General features: G+C 42.6%; 1 protein-coding gene across 2 annotated transcripts in view; it reads right to left on the bottom strand.

The window, feature by feature from the left end:
• adamts17 (ADAM metallopeptidase with thrombospondin type 1 motif, 17) overlaps nt 1-20174 on the bottom strand; it is a 96764-nt gene that overhangs the window by 32577 nt on the left and 44013 nt on the right. For both annotated transcript variants that reach the window (XM_080029375.1, XM_080029376.1), the window contains exons 8-13: nt 14735-14840; nt 9623-9763; nt 6041-6191; nt 3364-3465; nt 3060-3205; nt 2047-2216 (exon numbers count right to left, since the gene is read on the bottom strand). In XM_080029375.1, the coding sequence (XP_079885501.1) occupies nt 2047-2216; nt 3060-3205; nt 3364-3465; nt 6041-6191; nt 9623-9763; nt 14735-14840 (816 nt within the window). The remainder of the gene's footprint in view (nt 1-2046; nt 2217-3059; nt 3206-3363; nt 3466-6040; nt 6192-9622; nt 9764-14734; nt 14841-20174) is intronic.

Below are 20174 nucleotides of genomic sequence, written 5' to 3'. Positions count from 1 at the left end.
TCATACAGAGGCTCCGTCGATGTGACGCGCACTGGATCGTGGGTCAGAATCGCCCAAATAGCATGCTGTTCTCAACACTAAAAATCTCTACCGGATGTAGTAGACATCCGGGTACTTTTAACCATACAAATCTGACCACAATAATTGTGACATCCTAATTTTTTTTCTCTACCATACTAAATAGCAGAAAGTATGGGGATTGGAACACAGGGATAGTCTTCAGCACAGCATCATCCAGATCCATTTTCATCGACTTGACTGCTCATGGTCACAGGTTGTCATTTGTCCTTCTGATTGGCTGTCCAATCTCAAAAAGGCGGGTCTTATCTAATATAAATCAGTCAAAGGGCGGAAGGTTACAGTGAAGAAACACACAACCACAATAAGAGTGCAGAAGTTGTGGCCTTTTAGAAGCTGCAACAGTTGTAAAGCTTAGTAGTTACCAATTCCAACAACATAACAATAAACCATTATTTCTTCCAGCTTGACACTTTAAACCAACTCCCATCCCAGTTCATGGTCTGGGCCAATAAAAGGTTTAACAACAGCAAGTTACTCAGCAATACCCACCTCAATGTGTAGCGTTGTTTGTGGGCAGATACACAGGGAGTACAAAGCACACACAACCTCTTTAATAACATGGGGAAACATTTGATGTCATGTTAAGGCTGAACACATTTTTAGAGATGGAATCCCTTTTAGGAAGAAGTTGCCAGATGGGGCTGCATTTGAAGTTGTTTTGTTTGGATGTAGATAATGTACAGTCAAAAATACTTACAGTCAAGTTCTATATATTGATACATTAAATGTAGATTGATTTTTGATTTTTTTTCTCACAATGCATACCCTTAACAAGTGTGAATCTGTCTAGTACGTATATCACATGTTTTCATTACATCGTGCAATACCTATTCATACCTATTTATATTCTGGTTCCCATTTTCCTCTCTCAACTGTGGTGTGAAAGCAGTGTTCGCTTCCAAGCGACTCACTGGCAGCCTAGCATTTAGTGGTGTAACATCAAAAAGCACAAGGACAAAGGCTTTATTTGTGAGTTTTTAGTATTTACGACCCACCTGTTTCAATCTGTGCGCTTGTAATGAAAGCATACAATGTGTGTATTCAACTGAAAAAACACTGCAGCCTGTTCAGCTCACCAGGTCACTGCCTTTTAGTAACATATTAATCATTACAACTTCAATACAATTATTCCTCCCTGGGCACAGTATAATAAAGAATACACAGTATAAAGCTGCCATCCTTGTTTAGGATACGTCAGTTTTCACCGTAACCTAAACAATGTTGACACCCACTGTTGTTTTCAACTCAGCAGCATTAAAGTAGTAGGAGTATTTCCATCCAGCGTTAACTTCCATCCAGCGTTAACTTTTCCACTATTTATCGTCAGTAATAAGGATAATCATGGAAGAACAACATTTTTAGTGTGGGCTTTCTGCTGGGAAAAGCTGCAATGTAAATGTTACTGGGTAGTTTTCCTGTCACTGTTAGTAATCCTGTAATCTGAATCTTCTGGTTCTTGTTTTTGGCCCATATTGCATTTCCTTGAACATACTGTTTTGTGTATCACTACTGAGCACATGTGGGTGTATACCTATCATGTAAGCTCAAGACTCTATGGTTTAATATGACATGAAATTCTATGAACCATTTGAGGGTGAGTGATTTTTCCACATTTTAAAAGAGTACTCCACTGCAGAGTCGTGCAACGGGTCGGGTTAGCACGGGTTCGTTCATATAGATTCATGGGTATGGGCACGGGTAGAAATTAACCAAACGTGGGCGGGCCGCGGGTTAAATGTGTGTGCTGCCTGCAACAATAGATCATTTGAGACTGTGTGCGCTTGGAGATGGATTTGGCAGAATGTCTAATTGATATGGTCGCACAAGCCCTGTGAAGGCGCAGCAGTGTCGCCTGATCTTTCCAACTCAAAACTGTAGAAAGTGGACTACTTTAAAATGATGCCCAAGCCTTTGTGTGTTCATGCACCATTTTGACTGGTCAATAACAATAAAAATGAGTCTCACCATCATTAATAATAGACGTCAGCATGCCGGCCTTCTTCTTGCTGGCGTGGCGGTCGTAGGACAGACACTGCAGGTCTCTGAAGCTGGGCGCCCCCTTGGGACAGGGAAGACCTTCACAGGCCTTGTGCTCCACATTGGCCCTCTGACACTGGCGCCCACCTGGACCAGGCCTGCACACGCACGCACGCACACACACACACACACACACACACACAGAGTATGAACACTCAGATTGGGAAACAATGAGATACGGACCGCGGTGTTAGTTTGAAGTTGGAGTCTTAGCTGATGAATGTCTTTAGAATATCCAACTTCAAACTAACTTCACCGCAGTGTCCGATTAAAAAGCCTTCCCGGGCAGTCCGTGGTTTCCATCGGGTGTATTTGATTCTAAAATGACATACGATAGCGTGCGCAAAATATAGAGCACAATATAACATAGTAAGTAAAGAAGTCCCTACAGCACACAGGAGTATTTAGTGATGTTGAAAAGTGTATCTTCTGATTGTCAGCAGAGGTAGACTAACGCTACCCTTGCCTACCATTGTATGAGGTAAGCTAGCTTGCAATGAGCAACCTTTGCCATTTTCTTCATAAAAAATGCGCGCACAGTTAAAGGGATGGTTTGTGTTGCCTTTTGATGAGCATCAAGCTAAACATTTAAAAATTATGAAATATTCCTTTAATGATGGAAGTCACTTTGGATAATAGCATCATCTTAATGAAATGTTAAAATCTTAATAGTGTACGCCGGCTACTGTGCTTGTAAGATGTAGGTCCTGTACTGACATATTAATGTAGTTTTATTTTCTAAATCTAAAATAATTTTGTTTTCATTTAATGTTTCAGGCATTTAAAGGGAAGTGTTGTCTATTATTATTATTTTTTGCAGAATTCATCATTTTGTTCCAGGTACAATCTTTTTCTCTCTCACACACAAACAAACACACACACATAAGCACACACACACACACACACACGCACGCACACAGACAGACACACGGACGACATACGGAGGGTTGTCACATTTCCTCTGTCTGAACTGGACTCCAGTACCGCAGGTCCTGCTGCACATGCTCCACTGGCTCCACGGACTCCAGTCACCGTCCACATGCTGGGGGATGGGAGTCTTACTCACACACTCGCCTGCCCTGCACCACTGACACACACACGCACAATTATTTGAAATACACTTCACACAGCATAGTCCTCATTTTGGAAAGAAAAAATGTGTATGTTCTATCAGAAGCTGTTGCCTATGAAAAATTATAATCTGAGAATCTGTGAAAGCACGGTGTTTGAGCGAGACAGTCTCACCTTGTCCGATCCACACTCTGTTCCGTCCAGAGGAGGATCCAGTTTGGTCTTGCAGGTTGAATCTCCCTCTACTAAACACCAAAGACCAGCACACATCAAGTGCTGACACACACACACACACACACACACACACACACACACACACACACACACACACACACACACACACACACACACACACACACACAAATCACAAGATAAAATATTAAATTCACATGGTAATTTCATCTGTGCACCTGTTGAGTTTGTATTAACAGCCAACATGTGTAAGAATTAACTTATTTAAGGCCCAGACATGTTTTGTACTCTAAGACAGTTATAGGACACTATTTGAGAATTTCTGGTTTTGAGGGAGTTAAACCCTGAGGTACAACACTAACTAAACAGCCTTGGTGAAGCAAACACAATGGTTAAGACAGTTCTTTTTAGTCTGAGTATTACTGTTAGGTTTCTCAACGAAATGACACACCTGGTGCTCAGAATGCTTGTTTTTCCTTTGCTAAGGTTATGTGTTGAGCAACTGCAGCAACCTACTTAATATAGGGCTTCAGTCACACAGGTCCTATCGCTGGAATCTCAAGCATTTTTAAAACAAAAAAATTTAGGAAAAAAATAAAGGTGAGCACTTCAATTTGCCTCAACTTTTCATGCATCTACTTGCTCCAGTACATAGTATATAATCAAAATTAACAATGACCGGCATGCCTGTAAAATGTTTTTTATTGTTTTTTTTCCAGTCTCTTCCCTTTCTGTCCCTGAGGCCTGTTTCAGGTAGCTGGTTTTACATACTCTGAGTTTAATCCTGCACTCTGAGTTGGTCAACTCAGAGCGCAGGGTTGATGAGTAACTCTGGGTTTTGGGTTTCAGAACAGTGGATCAGCGTTGGGTCAATCAACTCTGAGCGTGTTCACTCTGGGTGGAGCGTGTGCATAAAAGCCATCGTCAATGGATCGCTGATAACATGATTCACCATGGAAACAGAAGAAACAAATGCGTGATCCTCCCACTTCTCCACTTCTCAAAAAAAAAAAAAAAAAAAAAAAACTTCTCCGCTCCTCCCACTAGAGTTAGAAATATTAACGAATGAGTTTATGGTAGCCTATGGAGAAGAATTAACGGGGATATTGTCACATAAATCTGATCTAATCTCCTCGGCAATTCAGAAAAAAACAGAGCAATCATTTCGCTTCCGTATGAGAAGCCATAGTCTATTTTAAAAAGTTACGCATATCAGCAGTAAAGTAATAAAGCTGGCGCGGCACAGCATTTCTGACAGTGTTTTATATTCGCTGTATAATATGTTGGGAAGCTATAGCCTAATAGCCCACTGGGCAGTAAACAGACTGTCGCTTCTTTTAAATGGGGAGTGAAAGACATTAACGTCAAGACACATTAGGTGACAGTTTCCATTGAAGAGCCTGATTGATTTATTACCAGATCCATTTTCCTCAAGTGATCACAGTTTAAATTATTATATCATTTTTATATTCATATTAGGCTATTTAACGAGGCTCGTCTGTGACTTTAGGATCGCACAAGTGAACAGTAACTATCGCGTGCAGCCGCAGCGTTACATGAATCCACCTGACATACATCTGTTCAGTGGCACAGACGTTAACAAGCATACAATACAAATAGGTTTATTAATCTGAATGTAGAGCATGTCACGATGTGTAAGGTGGCCGCCTATATGAACGGACCGAGGGCTGAGAACAAGGCTACTGATCAGATAAATGATCGGTCAAACGTAAAATCATCAGGAAATGATAAAAACATCCCGATGGAGATTTCTATGGAGTGATTTTGCTTTAAATTGTATAGGGACGCGTGTGACAGTGGCACTCTTTCTTCAGTCGGAGCTGCAGCGTAAAGTGAAAACAAACTCAGGGTAGGTCTAACCACCTCCCGAGCAGGTTAGACCCACGGCGTATGTTGCCGCAGTAACTGACTCTCGGTTGCGCTGATCCTGCTTCTTGAAAAGGAAAACCCAGAGTTTCCACCAACTCAGAGCGAACAAACTCTGGGTTGCCTCAAAACCAGCTACCTGAAACAGGCCTCTGGTGTTCATTCAGTCAAGACTTCCTGCCAGTTCACTAATGTGGTTTGATATGATTTTTCTTCATTGACTACGTGAATGGATATATGTTATAGAACCACCATTTAATTTGTGTTTCAGGAAGGTCTTTTTCTGAATGAAAAAAAAACGTATTTATTTAAAACTTTATCCGCAAGCCAGCAAATATATCCTTGTCCTTTTTTTAGGAGTTGTCCAACCTTTTTTTTTTTATTTTTTTTTTTGAACCCTTAAAGCTGGGGTATATGATTTCTGATTGGTCAAAGTTAACATGAGCTGTACACTTTGACCAATCAGAGCGATGCTCCGATTCTCTGTTCTTAATTGCTGTTAGGACTGTCCATTCACTTTGCACCGACGTTGTTGGTGTTCTAGAGCATGTCAGGGAGGGACCATAGGGGAGGGACCAAAGAGAACAAGTGGAGCGGTTGAGGTATTTGGATTCAAATCTCTATCCCAACTGCTATTTTCTCCCCAAATCATATACCCCAGCTTTAATATCAATGGAAATACTTTATTTTTAGGCTAGGTAAGATATTAAATCAATTTATCCTGAATAAGTCAACATTTAAAAAAATACTGATCATTAAAGTTGTTTTGTACCTCCATGTCATTGCAGAAAGTGGCATTAGTTCCAAACAAGATCTGACACTGTTCATCCACACTGTAGTGCATGCCTGGCAGCTTGGGAGGAAGCCGGACCTGGTACCGGCTCCTGGGGTCTGTGTACAGCAGGCATGTACTGGCTTTGGACCTGTTTGAAAAAGACACAAGAGAGCAGGATTCCAGTCAACTGATTTATTTCACAGAGTTTGTTTCATTCTGAATCCAGAAGAGACTTGGCATTTACAGCGGGGCTGATTTGTACAATTTTATCTTGAAAGCAGATGTAGATGAGCATCGATATGGTGACATCAAAGGAGATGTAGTCAGAGCCAAATAAAAGACTCATTTGTACATCAACCACCCAACTCCTTGTCCTGGATCTGCCTACTTTCAAGCAGTTTGTGGAATGTCCAACCAAGGTAAATAATACACACTACCTGCTGTATGTCAATATTAAGGAAACATAGTTTCATAGCCTTTTAAATGAGAGCGGAAGAGGACCAGGTTCAGATATAACTTAAGGTGAGGAATCAGCAAGGCAAGGATAGATACAGGAGGAAGTTGGAACAAAACCTCCAGGAGACGTTGTGTGTTTGTGTTCCTTAAAAAAATCCAAAAATAAAGAATTAGCTTGCTATATAAGCTAGCTTGCTTTTGGAGTCACTGGATACAACTGGACTGGTAGCCAGTTACGATGAGGGGACCTGAACTAGTTGAATCCTTTCTCAAACAGATGTGGATGCTATTCACCCCTCAGCCAGCTCTTTGACCATCTGCCCCCCTAAACCCCACAAACCCGCTGTACTGCCTATTCTCACGATCAATACCATACCTGTTGGGGTCAAGCCTGACTCTGGTCCCCCAAGCTCTAGCTCCTCCAAATAATGCAGACCAGTGGTGCTGACTTCCAACCTGATGAAGACCATTACATTTACAGCCCCTGGTTGAGCCATTACTGGACTCCCTTCAGTATGCATACCAGACAAATGTTAGTGGAAGATACCATCATCTTCCTGCTTTACTGTGCCAATGTTCACCTGGAGGCCCTGCTGAGGAGCAAGTTCACTGCAAGGCAGATAGATAGGGATAGGGTAGGGGAGAGTAGGGTAGGGTAGGGTAGGGTAGGGTAGAGTAGAGTAGAGTAGAGTAGAGTAGAGTAGAGTAGAGTAGAGTAGAGTAGAGTAGAGTAGAGTAGAGTAGAGTAGAGTAGAGTAGAGTAGAGTAGAGTAGAGTAGAGTAGGGTAGGGTAGAGTAGAGTAGAGTAGGGTAGGGTAGGGTAGGGTAGGGTAGGGTAGGGTAGGGTAGGGTAGGGTAGGGTAGAGTAGAGTAGGGTAGCGTAGGGTAGAGTAGGGTAGGGTAGGGTAGGGTAGAGTAGAGTAGAGTAGAGTAGAGTAGAGTAAGGTAGGGTAGGGTAGAGTAGGGTAGGGTAGGGTAGGGTAGGGTAGGGTAGGGTAGGGTAGGGTAGAGTAGAGTAGAGTAGCGTAGGGTAGAGTAGGGTAGGGTAGGGTAGAGTAGAGTAGGGTAGGGTAGAGTAGGGTAGGGTAGGGTAGAGTAGAGTGGGGTGGGGTAGGGTAGAGTAGGGTAGGGTAGGGTAGGGTAGAGTAGGGTAGGGTAGGGTAGAGTAGAGTAGAGTAGAGTAGAGTAGAGTAGAGTAGGGTAGAGTAGGGTAGGGTAGGGTAGAGTAGAGTAGGGTAGGGTAGGGTAGAGTAGGGTAGGGTAGGGTAGAGTAGAGTAGGGTGGGGTAGGGTAGAGTAGAGTAGGGTAGGGTAGGGTAGAGTAGGGTAGGGTAGGGTAGAGTAGCGTAGGGTAGGGTAGAGTAGAGTAGCGTAGGGTAGGGTAGGGTAGAGTAGCGTAGCGTAGGGTAGCGTAGGGTAGGGTAGGGTAGAGTAGCGTAGGGTAGGGTAGAGTAGCGTAGGGTAGAGTAGCGTAGGGTAGGGTAGAGTAGCGTAGGGTAGGGTACAGTAGGTTAGGGTAGAGTAGGGTAGGGTAGAGTAGGGTAGGGTAGGGTAGGGTAGAGTAGAGTAGGGTAGAGTAGAGTAGGGTAGGGTAGGGTAGGGTAGAGTAGAGTAGGGTAGAGTAGCGTAGGGTAGAGTAGAGTAGGGTAGCGTAGGGTAGGGTAGGGTAGGATAGGGTAGGGTAGAGTAGGGTAGGGTAGAGTAGCGTAGCGTAGGGTAGGGTAGAGTAGCGTAGGGTAGGGTAGAGTAGCGTAGGGTAGGGTAGAGTAGCGTAGGGTAGAGTAGCGTAGGGTAGAGTAGCGTAGGGTAGAGTAGGGTAGGGTAGGGTAGAGTAGGGTAGGGTAGGGTAGGGTAGGGTAGAGTAGAGTAGGGTAGGGTAGGGTAGAGTAGGGTAGAGTAGCGTAGGGTAGGGTAGGGTAGGGTAGAGTAGCGTAGGGTAGGGTAGAGTAGAGTAGGTTAGGGTAGGGTAGAGTAGCGTAGGGTAGGGTAGGGTAGAGTAGAGTAGATTAGAGTAGCGTAGGGTAGGGTAGGGAAGGGTAGCGTAGAGTAGAGTAGAGTAGAGTAGAGTAGAGTAGAGTAGAGTAGAGTAGGGTAGAGTAGAGTAGGGTAGAGTAGAGTAGAGTAGAGTAGAGTAGGGTAGGGTAGGGTAGGGTAGGGTAGAGTAGAGTAGAGTAGGGTAGGGTAGGGTAGGGTAGAGTAGAGTAGAGTAGAGTAGAGTAGAGCAGGGCAGGGCAGGGCAGGGCAGGGTAGAGTAGAGTAGAGTAGAGTAGGGTAGGGTAGGGTAGGGTAGAGTAGGGTAGGGTAGGGTAGAGTAGAGTAGGGTAGGGTAGGGTAGGGTAGGGCAGGGCAGGGTAGGGTAGGGTAGGGTAGGGTAGGGTAGGGTAGGGTAGGGTAGGGTAGGGTAGAGTAGGGTAGGGTAGGGTAGAGTAGGGTAGAGTAGAGCAGAGCAGAGCAGCGTAGGGTAGGGTAGGGTAGAGTAGAGTAGAGTAGAGTAGAGTAGAGTAGAGTAGAGTAGAGTAGAGTAGAGTAGGGTAGGATAGAGTAGGTTAGGGTAGAGTAGAGTAGGGTAGGGTAGAGTAGGGTAGGGTAGGTTAGGGTAGGGTACAGTAGGGTAGGGTAGGGTTGTAGAGTACAGTAGTGCAGTACTGTAGTATTTTTTTGTTGGTCTATTCTGATATCTTTCTGTCCATCCCGGGACAGGTATCCCTCCTCTCTTGTTCTTCCTGAGGTTTCTGTTATTTGTGAGATCAGTAAAGTTGATTTGACGGTTACAGGGTCGTCATGGACCCTTTGCTGAGTGGTGCACTACAAGCTGGACTAAGAACATTGAGGCTGTGTGCAAAAAGGGCCAGAACCAACTCTACTTTCTGCATAGGCTTCGGTCATTCAGTTTCAGCAGTACCATGCTGAGGATGTTCTACCAGTCTGTGGTAAGCAATGTTAATATCAGGACACAAATCTTCTACTAAACAAAGTCCTGCCCGTACTCTTAAATACCACTAGACCCACAGGGACGGGAAGGGAAAGCAAGAGACCACAGTGGAATGCAGTTAATTCTACAGCAATTGGGTAAAAAATGGTCTTTGAGATTAGCCTTAGGTGTAAATTAAAAGCTGTGTCTCACCTGAGGAAGTTCTCTAGGTCATCGCGGCTGCAGGACGACCAGGACAGGTCGCTTGGGTTTCTGCCTTTCACCCATTCACCAGACATGATGTGGGAGTGACCGGTGCAGGTGGCGTGGTCGTCGTCATGGGTCATTCCCATACTGAAGACAAGACATGGATGCATAGACACTGTGTGAAAGAGTAGTAGAGCTAGTTTTTAAATAGGAAAACCATCTTCTCAGTACACACAGCATGAGAATATACAGTATGTACATGCACTGCACTGTGCTGAAAACTACTGGACACACACTTACAAGACGATAAAAAAACAGTGAATTCTCTTCAAGCAGCAGAACAATTAACAGTAAGAAACCTAAAAAAGGTGAAATACCCGTCTTACTTGCAAAAAAGATTTATTCAATAGCAACGTTTTAGTAGTAGACCTTCATCAGGCCAAAAGTAGCAAACCGGCTAAATGTAATTAAGAGAATTAATAAAAATCTATTCTTCTAAAGCACTTAAACAACAAACTATTCTTGTAAAAAAGATCAAGTACTTTCTCAAGTTTATTTTGAAAGTCACATATTGTACTAATTTTCATGTTAAAAATTGTTATTTGGTTTTTCTACTATAAAAAAATGTCATAGTGGTGTGTCCAAAAAAAAACTTCATATTTCTCACAGTGCCATTGAAACATCTCCTCTTTTCTTCAGCCTCTGTCTGAAATGCTCCATTTTACAGTCTCTTTAAGCCCCGCCTTCCAAAAAAGGCCTGGTCAGCTCTGAATGTCCCTGAATCTAACTGCTAGTTTGAGTTGTTGAACACAGGTTTTCAGAAAGGTGGAGGTGGAGACAAAGATAGAGGTTTTTTTTCACACACTGGGGACCCAATTACAAAAGCAGGATTAAGCTTTAACCACAAACTGTACATGCCCGGTTACTGAACACTAACTTACTGCCAATGAGATTGATGCTTTTTGACTTTTTTTATTGTATTTTGTATCTTGTTTTGAGTGTGAAATTTTGTTTTTTAATGTAAAACTTTTATGTTTTGTGCTGTCTTCTTGGCCAAGACTCTTGAAAAAGAGATTTTGAATCTCAATGAGAATATTCCTGGAAAAATTTAAGTTAATAAAAAAATATATTAACGTTGAAAAACCATGAAAAGTAAATTGTGCATAAAAGGTGACCCTTAAACTGTCTTTTGAGGCAGTTTCTTTGGTTTTAAAACGTGAATTCATGGGCGTTTTACACTCAGTTTTTACAGCTCTGACAGGAAGGATCTCTTTTCTACAATGCATCTGTGTGCACACAATGTGTGTCTGTGTGAGAGACACACATAGAGATCAACAGAGTAAGGAGGAGTGTGTGTTGAAACAGGGAAGACTTCACTTGTGTGTGTGTTTCCACCTAGAGCCATGACCTACATTTGCAAATTAAAACCAAAAACCCAGTCCGAACTCCAGGCAAAGACTCAGAACATAATAAATTACAAGTGAAGACTCTCCCCTTGGTTGAAATGAAAGCAATATAGATTTAATTTTAGGCCTCACATCATATTCCTTATCCATTGCAGAGGATAGTCCAGTGCCTTCAGAGCAGATGGTATGGATCAGTCAGAATGTTCACATGTAAAGTTTAGTCAAGCTACGGTTATAGCTCGACTTAAAACATGAAGTTGGACTACTGTCATTGTCCCAATATAATCTTAGCACAAAAAGTAAGGCAATTTGTGTTTGGTCGAGTATTTCTTTGTTGTACACTTACAAGTATTATTTTTTCCGTGAGTACAGGTGGCGGATCGTGATATTCACTGATTTTGACAAAATGATTCTGACAACAAGCTTTATCCCGAAATGTTGACTCCACCTTTCATATCTTAAATATTTTGTTTATGACAAATTACGGCCAAAACTAAGGACATTTTCATCAGCCTAAATTGTCAATGGTGTTTTCTGCTAATTAGTTAATGTTAGCATTTACTGACACATGTCATCATGATCATGGTAAACATTACCTGATAAACATACATATACAATCAGCTAGTATAGGTGTATAAATATGTATATTCCCGTTTTCTATCCATATTATCTAAGTGGCTGTGCCTCTGAAATAAAACTTACATACAAAGCCAGCCTGGGCTCAGAGTTTATATGAGCATCTAAGTGTTGTAATAGCTTCTTGACACACAAAACAATAATTCCTTGTAGTGTTCAAGTTCAAGTTAGTTTATTCGTCAAATGCACAACATAACAGGCAAGCAGTCATAGCTGGCAATGACATGTTTGTGTTCCAAGCTCTCCTCAACAATGCAACAATAAAAATTAAAAAAATAGTATAGAAGATAAGAGTAAAAAGAGTAATGGGTGTGTGTGTGTGTGTGTGTGTGTGTGTGTGTGTGTGTGTGTGTGTGTTTGTGCGCGCCAATAATGTGCTTATGTAACAGAACTTCCATAATGTGGGCATGGGCAGACACAGTGTGTTGCCAGTTTGTTACCTTTCCTGGCCCCAATAGCTGGAGCAGAGCTGCTTGATGAAAATTGTGATAACTCCTGAGGGGCCTGGCACAGTCGCAAACTGCTACAAAGGTTCATACATTTGGCATGATCTTCAGGTGAATTTGGCATTAGCTCTGTGTGTAACTGGGCTGTCAATGAGGGCTTTATGTGCAGACTACATGTTTCCAGCGTTTACAGACATCTTACTGCCACAGAGTGAATAATAATAATCAGGCTTGGCTTGGCTCACTGGATGTCTCCCAGTCGCTTGTTTTGCCCTTACTGCAAATATCTTAATCTATGAAATCCACAACCAATGTTTATAGATGAGTGAAAATGAATAATATGTAAAAACAATTTCAGTTTATTGGCATTATAGTTTCTCTAACTGGTGAATGAGGAAACATTTTTGGAAAAAGTTGCTAACTTTCTCTTTTGTTTGGTAACCTGACTTACATGCATCAGAGTAAATAGCTCAGACTGCAACGAAAAGGCACCATTTCATATCTCTCTATTCATATTGCAAAATGCTCTGAATATGAGTTTATTCTCACCCAGAAACTATAATGTCCCCTGGGATGAGGATGGTTAGACTACTGTATTTTAAATATGAGCAGTTAAAAGAAATACATTTCTAATAGACTCTTGAATGGTTAGCCTTTGGAACACAAATTATTAGTTGTTTTGTTATTATTTATTGCAATTTGCATATATCATACTGTAAATATATATACACTCACTAGCCACTTTATTAGGTACACCGGTTACATTTCGTGTTAACCCATAACGAATCAGCCAATCACATGGCAGCAACTCAATGCATTTAGGCATGTAGACCTGGACAGGACAACTTGTTGAAGTTCAAACCGAGCAACAGAATGGGGAAGAAAGGGGCTTTAAGTGACTTTGAACGTGGCAATGTTGATGGTGCTAGATGGGCACGCACAACCATCTCTAGGGTTTACAGAGAATGGCCCGAAAAAGAAAAAATATCCAGTGAGCGTCAGTTGTGTGGACGTAAATGCCTTGTTGATGTCAGAGGAGAATGGGAAGACTGGTTCGAGATGATAGAATGACAACATTAACTCAAATAACCACTCGTTACAACCAGGGTATGCAGAATACCTTCTCTGAGCGCACAACATGTCCAACCTTGAAGCATATGGGCTACAGCAGCAGAAGACCCCACCAGGTGCCACTCCTATCAGCTAAGAACAGGAAACTAAGCTTACAATTGCACAGTCTCGCCAAAATTGGACAATAGAAGATTGGAAAAATCATCTAGTCATCGTCTAGTCTGATGAGTCTCGATTTCAGTTACGACATTCAGATGTTAGGGTCGGAATTTGGCGTGAACAACATATAAGCATGGATCCATCCAGCCTTGTATCAAAGGTTCAGGCTGGTGGGGGTGGTGGTGGTGTAATGGTGTGGTGGATATTTTCTCGGCACACTTTGGGCCCCTTAGTACCAATTAAGCATTGTTTAAACGCCACAGCCTGCCTGAGTATTGTTGCTGACCATGTCATCCCTTTATGACCACAGTGTACCCATCTTCTTATAGCTACCTCCAGCAGGATAATGCACCATGTCACAAAGCTCAAATCATCTCAAACTGGTTTCTTGAACATGACAATGAGTTGACTGTACTCCAAAGGCCTGCACAGTCACCAGATCTCAACCCAATAGAGCCCCTTTGGGATGTGGTGGAACCAGAGATTCACATTGTGGATGTGCAGCCGCCAGATCTGCAGCAACTGTGTGATGCTATCATGTCACTATGGACAAAAACCTCTGAGGAATGTTTCCAACACGTTGTTGAAAGTATGCCAAGAAGAATTAAGGCAGTTCTGAAGGCCAAAGGATGTCCAATCCGGTACTAGCAAGGTGTACCTAATAAAGTGGCCGGTGAGTGTATATAGCTTATCTTTATATAATGGTTTTATTAGTGAGCTGTGTCTAATTTTGCAATGTGTCTCCGTCATCAATGTGCAGAGTCAAAACAGCAAAGTGAGAGGATGCGGATGAAAAGGAGAGAAACTGGAGTGAGTTAGTAAAATCAGTCTGAAGTGTCACACGGAGAGCCCCCTGCTTGTTGTCATACATAACATCAGCCAGGGAAATCCTCCACTGACTGTTTGTGGACAAAAGACAGAGAAAACCTATCCAGCAGTATCTGCACAGTGTGTATTAATACTTAATACAGCTTGTAATCCTTCGCTGAGTCCCTCCAAGTTGGAAAAAAAAAACGGTCTAAGTTGTGGACGTGGTGGAGATGAACCGAGGTATGTATGTACTGAACTCCACATTTGACATATAGTCTCTAACCTGATGCCTGTGTGTGTATCTTATATCTCAAAGAAGGAACAGATTTCCATTTGGTAGATAAATAGGGTGGGATAAAATAGAATATACCATTATATTTTGCAGGCGATTTTGGATTAGGGGGCTGCTGTTACATGATTCTCCTTGTTTTACCCAACTATCAGGCCAATGCGGACACTTGACACCAAACGAGAGAACTTCCTTACTATTCTCACTAGAGCAAAAAATGGACAACAGAAGAGCAGTATAGTTACACATGATACATTGCCAAAATAGACCGGGTTCAAACTTCAATCACAGTGAAACCTACTTGTGTCCCAGCTCGTGAGCAATGGTGAAGGCCAAATTGAGTCCGTTGTCCTCCGCTAACACACATTTCCTCTTGGTACTGCAGACACCGCCCAAATAAGCAATACCTGTAACACAGTGGCATGACATGACAGTGAGTCGCATATAACAATTACAATTGTGTTGCGTTAAAAAACAGGCCGGGTTATACACGTGCTATACATGAATTAACATATTCAGAACCAATATCAAATGAGGGGATCAGGGTCATACCTCAATTCACTTCAATGTCTATTGGATAACTCACTGTGGCTCAACTGACAACTATAGATAAAATAACCGGAGAATTTAGAGGCTATGCTGCTTTCTTGGTAGGATGAAATTCCTGTAATAGGGCTGAACAATATATGGTGTTTGGTGTTTTGCGCTCCCAACTGAGCCTTCAAGGCAGCGCTGGTTAAGGTTAAGGTTAGGGTTAGGGTTAGGGGATAGGGCCTTCCAGGCAGCACATTATATTTAAAAAGATGTATCATACATACGATATCAACATTACGGTATGTATCCTAAAGGCTGCTTGAACTGCAATAAATGATAGCCTATTCCGAGTAGTGCATGCCATGCATTCACACTCTGTATGGTATGTGAATATTTGGACAATCAGATGAAGCCCTACTGCTCTAATGCCCCCCATGTAGACGCTAGTGGCTGAGGTGGTAAAGTGTGAAATGTGAAAATATAGCTCTTACAATACTTATTAGCCAGCCGGGATTTACATGAAGACCAGTGAGTATATACCACACAGACAAAGCAGAAAGAAATGAACACTGTCTAGTATATTTCTTTAATAATCCTAAATCATATTCACCAATGTAACCGCATATCGCAAGTTGTCCTGATATCGTGCAGCCCTAGTTTAAAAGGTCCAAATTCACCATCCACTTATCAGTTTGGTGTCATTAATGTCTACAAGCAGTCAGACACTTGTTAGTAAATTGAAATGCAGTTAGTTTGGTTGATGGACTGAGGTGATCATTAGCTTGGTCAGATCCCATTTAAATAACAGTGGATTCTAGTACAGAGCGTGCCTTTACAGGCTGTATAAAGCCCATGTAGCATAACACAAAACTTGACAGTGAGGTCAGAGGCATGGCTGAGATTTTTCTGCGGCATCAAAGATACGTTGAAGCCAGCACTTCTGAGTATAAAGCCCCCGGACAAAGAGCTGCGATCCACAGTGCTGTGGTTATCAGCGCTGGGTTTTGACCTGGTGTTAGGGGCGAGCTGGCTGATCAAACAGTGATGTGTTGGCTAAAATAGCTGGCGGCACATCCAGCCAGACAGCCTCAAAAGAGCCCCAAAGCCCCATCAGGCCTCTGGACTCACAGCACTGCAAGCAGCTTCAGTGAGCCGTTTATTTTGCGCTAATTAGCCGTTATAACATGAAGGGCCTTCCATTGAGCTATTGAGTCCTGGTCAGTTGGAAAAGCTCCGAGTGCTGACAACACAGGCCCTGAGTCAGCCTGGAAGAGGCGCTTTGTTCACGCTTTCAAACACATACATGCACACACACATGCTTGCACAGAAAAAACACATGCAAAATACTTGTTCACCGTAAACTGACCCCAGTGAAATCATCAAACTGAATGAGTTCTACTGTCGATTTGAAAGACAATGGCTCAGTCCTGACACCACGCCCCCGTAACTCCATTCACCAGCTCCAATCCCCCCCCCCCCCCACCACAGCCGGGGCCTGGGCCTCTGGATAACAGCCGACCCCATACTACAAGTGGGTGGGCCTGTCTGCCTGTCTTGTGTTACGGACAAACAGCTGATAATGTTGTTACATATTGGAGAGGATCATGTGGGGATATAAAGTGAAAATGGGTCAGATGTGACATGAATGCTACTTGACAGCCTTGTTGTAAAATCAGCTGTTCCAATGTTTACACAGGGCCACAGAGGTTCAGCGTACTTTTTCTAACCCCACCGCTACAATAATGTGTTGAAGGCTTTTTAATGGAGTGGAGAATTGCTTCCTGAAAAAAATATCTGTGATAGGCCGTGTAAAAACATAATTTAAAATATGTCGTGCATATATGGCTGTCTCTCCCATGTGGGTCGTCTTGGCAACATATTTTATAAATCACATAATGTTAAGATAGTTAATCTGATTAGCATATTTCCCACTGGACATTTTGGGCCGTTGATACTTTTTTCTGCTGGACAACTACACGTGATACACGTGAAATAAAACTAAATCCTGAAGCAACTGTCATTGGAGTGAATGAACCTCGTCTTTGAGTCCAAAGCCTCGTTTCCACGACAAGAGTAAAGAGTCTTGTGTTTAGAGAAAAATGACAGTGCACAGCTCTCTGTTTATGTGTGGCGTTTTGTTCTAATTCATCAGCGGGCTACACTGTGGGTGTTAGAGGATGCTCAGTGACTTTTCAGTCATGTGGTGCCTCGTTCATAATCAGCATCCCTTCCAACCCACCTTCTAGTCACATCTCTGCTCCAGCAATGCAAAAACACAGGACACCTCTACACGTATAACTTTAATCCCAGTCCCACCCACCATCGTTGCTTCCAGTACTGTCTGCTTTACTGTTCCCTTTTTAGGTTAAACTTCCATTAGTGTGGTGATGTATGAGAACAAAGTCTGTCTTTCTTGACATATCTTCTATCCCATATGGGCCCATATGTCATCTCCTGGTCCCCATGTAGCATGGAATCCTAGATGACTTTATGTTATGTTAAACAAACTGACAGAAAGGGCTAAAGGAAAAAATAAGTAACGTGAACCAGCAGCTGATAAGATTATGGGAGAAAACCGGTCTCAAATAATGGTAAATAAATGAGAGAGAGGGTGAGATCATAAAACACCCTATCTCTCCCCTCGCCCACACTATTTTCCCTCCCACATCATTTATCTCTCTCCTTCTCATGACCATATCTATCCCTCTCATTTGCAGTATCAGACTTTTCTTTGCTAGCTCGCAGGTCCCCATATCAAAAAGATTGAGAACCCTGCTGTATGGTATGCTACTGTATACTTCTAAAAGAGTTCTGCACTTCCCAGAGGTTGGAGAATACTTACTTAATTACAAAAAGTGAAAATCACTGGAAAACTAAGTTTTTTGCCAAATACACTTTCTAAGACATACATTTGCTGTCCAGATTATGTTCATTGGCTATAGCAATGTTCACTGTAGTCCAGGTAACATAGTCTTGTACCGGGCAGGGATCATAGGGAAGGGGAAGGGTCAAATTCATATTGCACATTCTGTATGCCTCGTTCCCCCTGAGCAGCACAGTTTGGATCGGCACCGCAATTCACGGCACAACAGGGTACGGTAACCCTAGGTCAGCCTTGTGTTTCCACTGCCAACAGCACCCTTACTTGGTAGGCTGGGTTTATGCCGGATTGTGATATCGGCGGTCAGAGTATATACAGTCTGTGGGACAGAGCTGTGGAACAACGCTGGATGCGGTAGGTAGGTAACCATGATAGCAGCGGGACGCAGTGTAGCTCGCCGATTAACTCAATGAAGAGGAAATACGCCACACGATAAATAAAGAGCGGCGCGCAGACATTTTTATCTAAAACACAAGACTCTTCACTCTTGCAAAGGTGACAAACAGCATTTAATCTCCTGCACGGAAATGTGTGCACACTGAACTGATCCGAACCGCACCACTTAGTGGAAACAAAGCTATATCTATTTGACCCAGTGTTAATATAAAACATTGATATCTCCAGCTAGTTTTAGAAAAAACATCCAGATGAGAGAATGAACAAAAGAAGCCAAATCAAAGCCCGTTCTCCCTGCGTATTAGGGATACATGTGCACAGTTGATTATACAGATACACAACTAGAAGCATGTGGGTCAATGGACTCTTCTTAAATGCTGCTCGTGGCCCCGTGTGTGTGTGTATTGTAGGGGCCTATTCAGATGAAAAAGCTTGAGATGGCCTAGAGAGGAGGACCAGGGAGGGGAGATGTGGGTGGTAAGGTGTTCTGAAGCAGGACCCTTTTATGAGTGCAGTGATTACGGTGAAGCTGCTTAAAGTAGGTCACACACGTTGGGCCTGCTCGCACAAAGAGCAGAAGTGTTCTCATTATGCAGAGCAGATTAGCAGGTTGAGAGTATTACGGTGGGACAGAGCAGTGCACACAACACACAGGCTCTGTCTGCATCCACGTGCATTACCTCATAGCTATGTGCATGCTTATAATATGTCATAATGAGTTGGGAGTAATAGTGCTATGTAGGGTAAGAGTAAGATATTCAGCCAATCAGAGCCTGTCTCAGTTTCATCCACCTCCCTTACTTTTTTTATTAGCTATTTATAGTGTAACCGAGCAACACAACTCTGGTTGTCTATGGAAAGCTTCCAACTCTATGATCCTGCAAATGTATATTAGAGAGGATAGCTTTGTTGAAACCCACACAACCCTTGAGATTCTAATTTCCAAAGAAGATAGCAAAAACTGTATTAGTGGATAAGTTTTGGGAAATTTGTATAGTCTCCAAATGAAAAAACAACAACTAAAAAAGAACTATAACAGCTGTCAACATGGTAAATAATCCCTCCAAATCAATATTTGTGTCTCATGGCCTTCACCAAGCATGTATTTCAGTGTTTCTTCTTTATAGGACCATCTGTAGGACCCTTTTCCACCAACCAGGTTCCAGTTCTGGGCCGGTACTAGAGCCTGTTCGCAGCTGGTTTAACTTGGGAGCCTATTAAGAACTAGTTTTTTTTCCACTGCCTAGAGAGCCACGACAAGACGTCACTGTAAAGGTCGGTGTACTTTGCCACTCTCCTGGGTAATGCTAGCGCTAGCTTTAGGCACAACAACGGCGGCGGATACATCATATTTTTTTAAACTTGTTGCCTCTCGCTTTGCTTTGTTAACCAAACACAACCTATCCAGCGCTGGTTGCTTTGATCGCTACGTTTGGAAATTATGTTACATTTACGTCTCGTAGTAGCGGTGTTTTTTTCTTTTTTTTTTTTTAGATATTTTTTGGGCATTTTTTTTTATGCTTTATTGATAGTGCAGAGAGACAGAGGTGAAATGGGGCAGAGAGGGGAGTGAACTGCAGAGGTGTTTTTTAATATGGGTTATGATGTTTTAGTTGGTCTGGTTGGTCAGGATAATCCCTCCCCTGCCCCCTGATGTAGTCGGTTCGCAGTTCCAGACCAGCTCAGAGTTGGTGCAGCTCTGGACCAGATTTTCCGTCCGGGACCCAGTTCTCTCCAATACTACTGATTCCTTAGCCCTACTTACTGCATGTGCCAAATAGAACAATTCAACATAGGAAAAGCTTAAACAATCCAAGCATCAATGAAATATCAAAATATTTCAAAATCAAATTCAGATTTTTACGGATCTGATTAAGCATTATGGGTATTCTTGTAAACGTTCTACGTGTGAACATTTGAGCCAGACCTG

This window comes from Ammodytes marinus (assembly GCF_949987685.1).
Source record: "Ammodytes marinus genome assembly, chromosome: 1".
Lineage (NCBI taxonomy): Eukaryota > Metazoa > Chordata > Actinopteri > Uranoscopiformes > Ammodytidae > Ammodytes > Ammodytes marinus.
The sequence above is the reverse complement of the archived record's forward strand: the minus strand, read 5'-3'. Positions and strand labels throughout refer to the sequence as shown.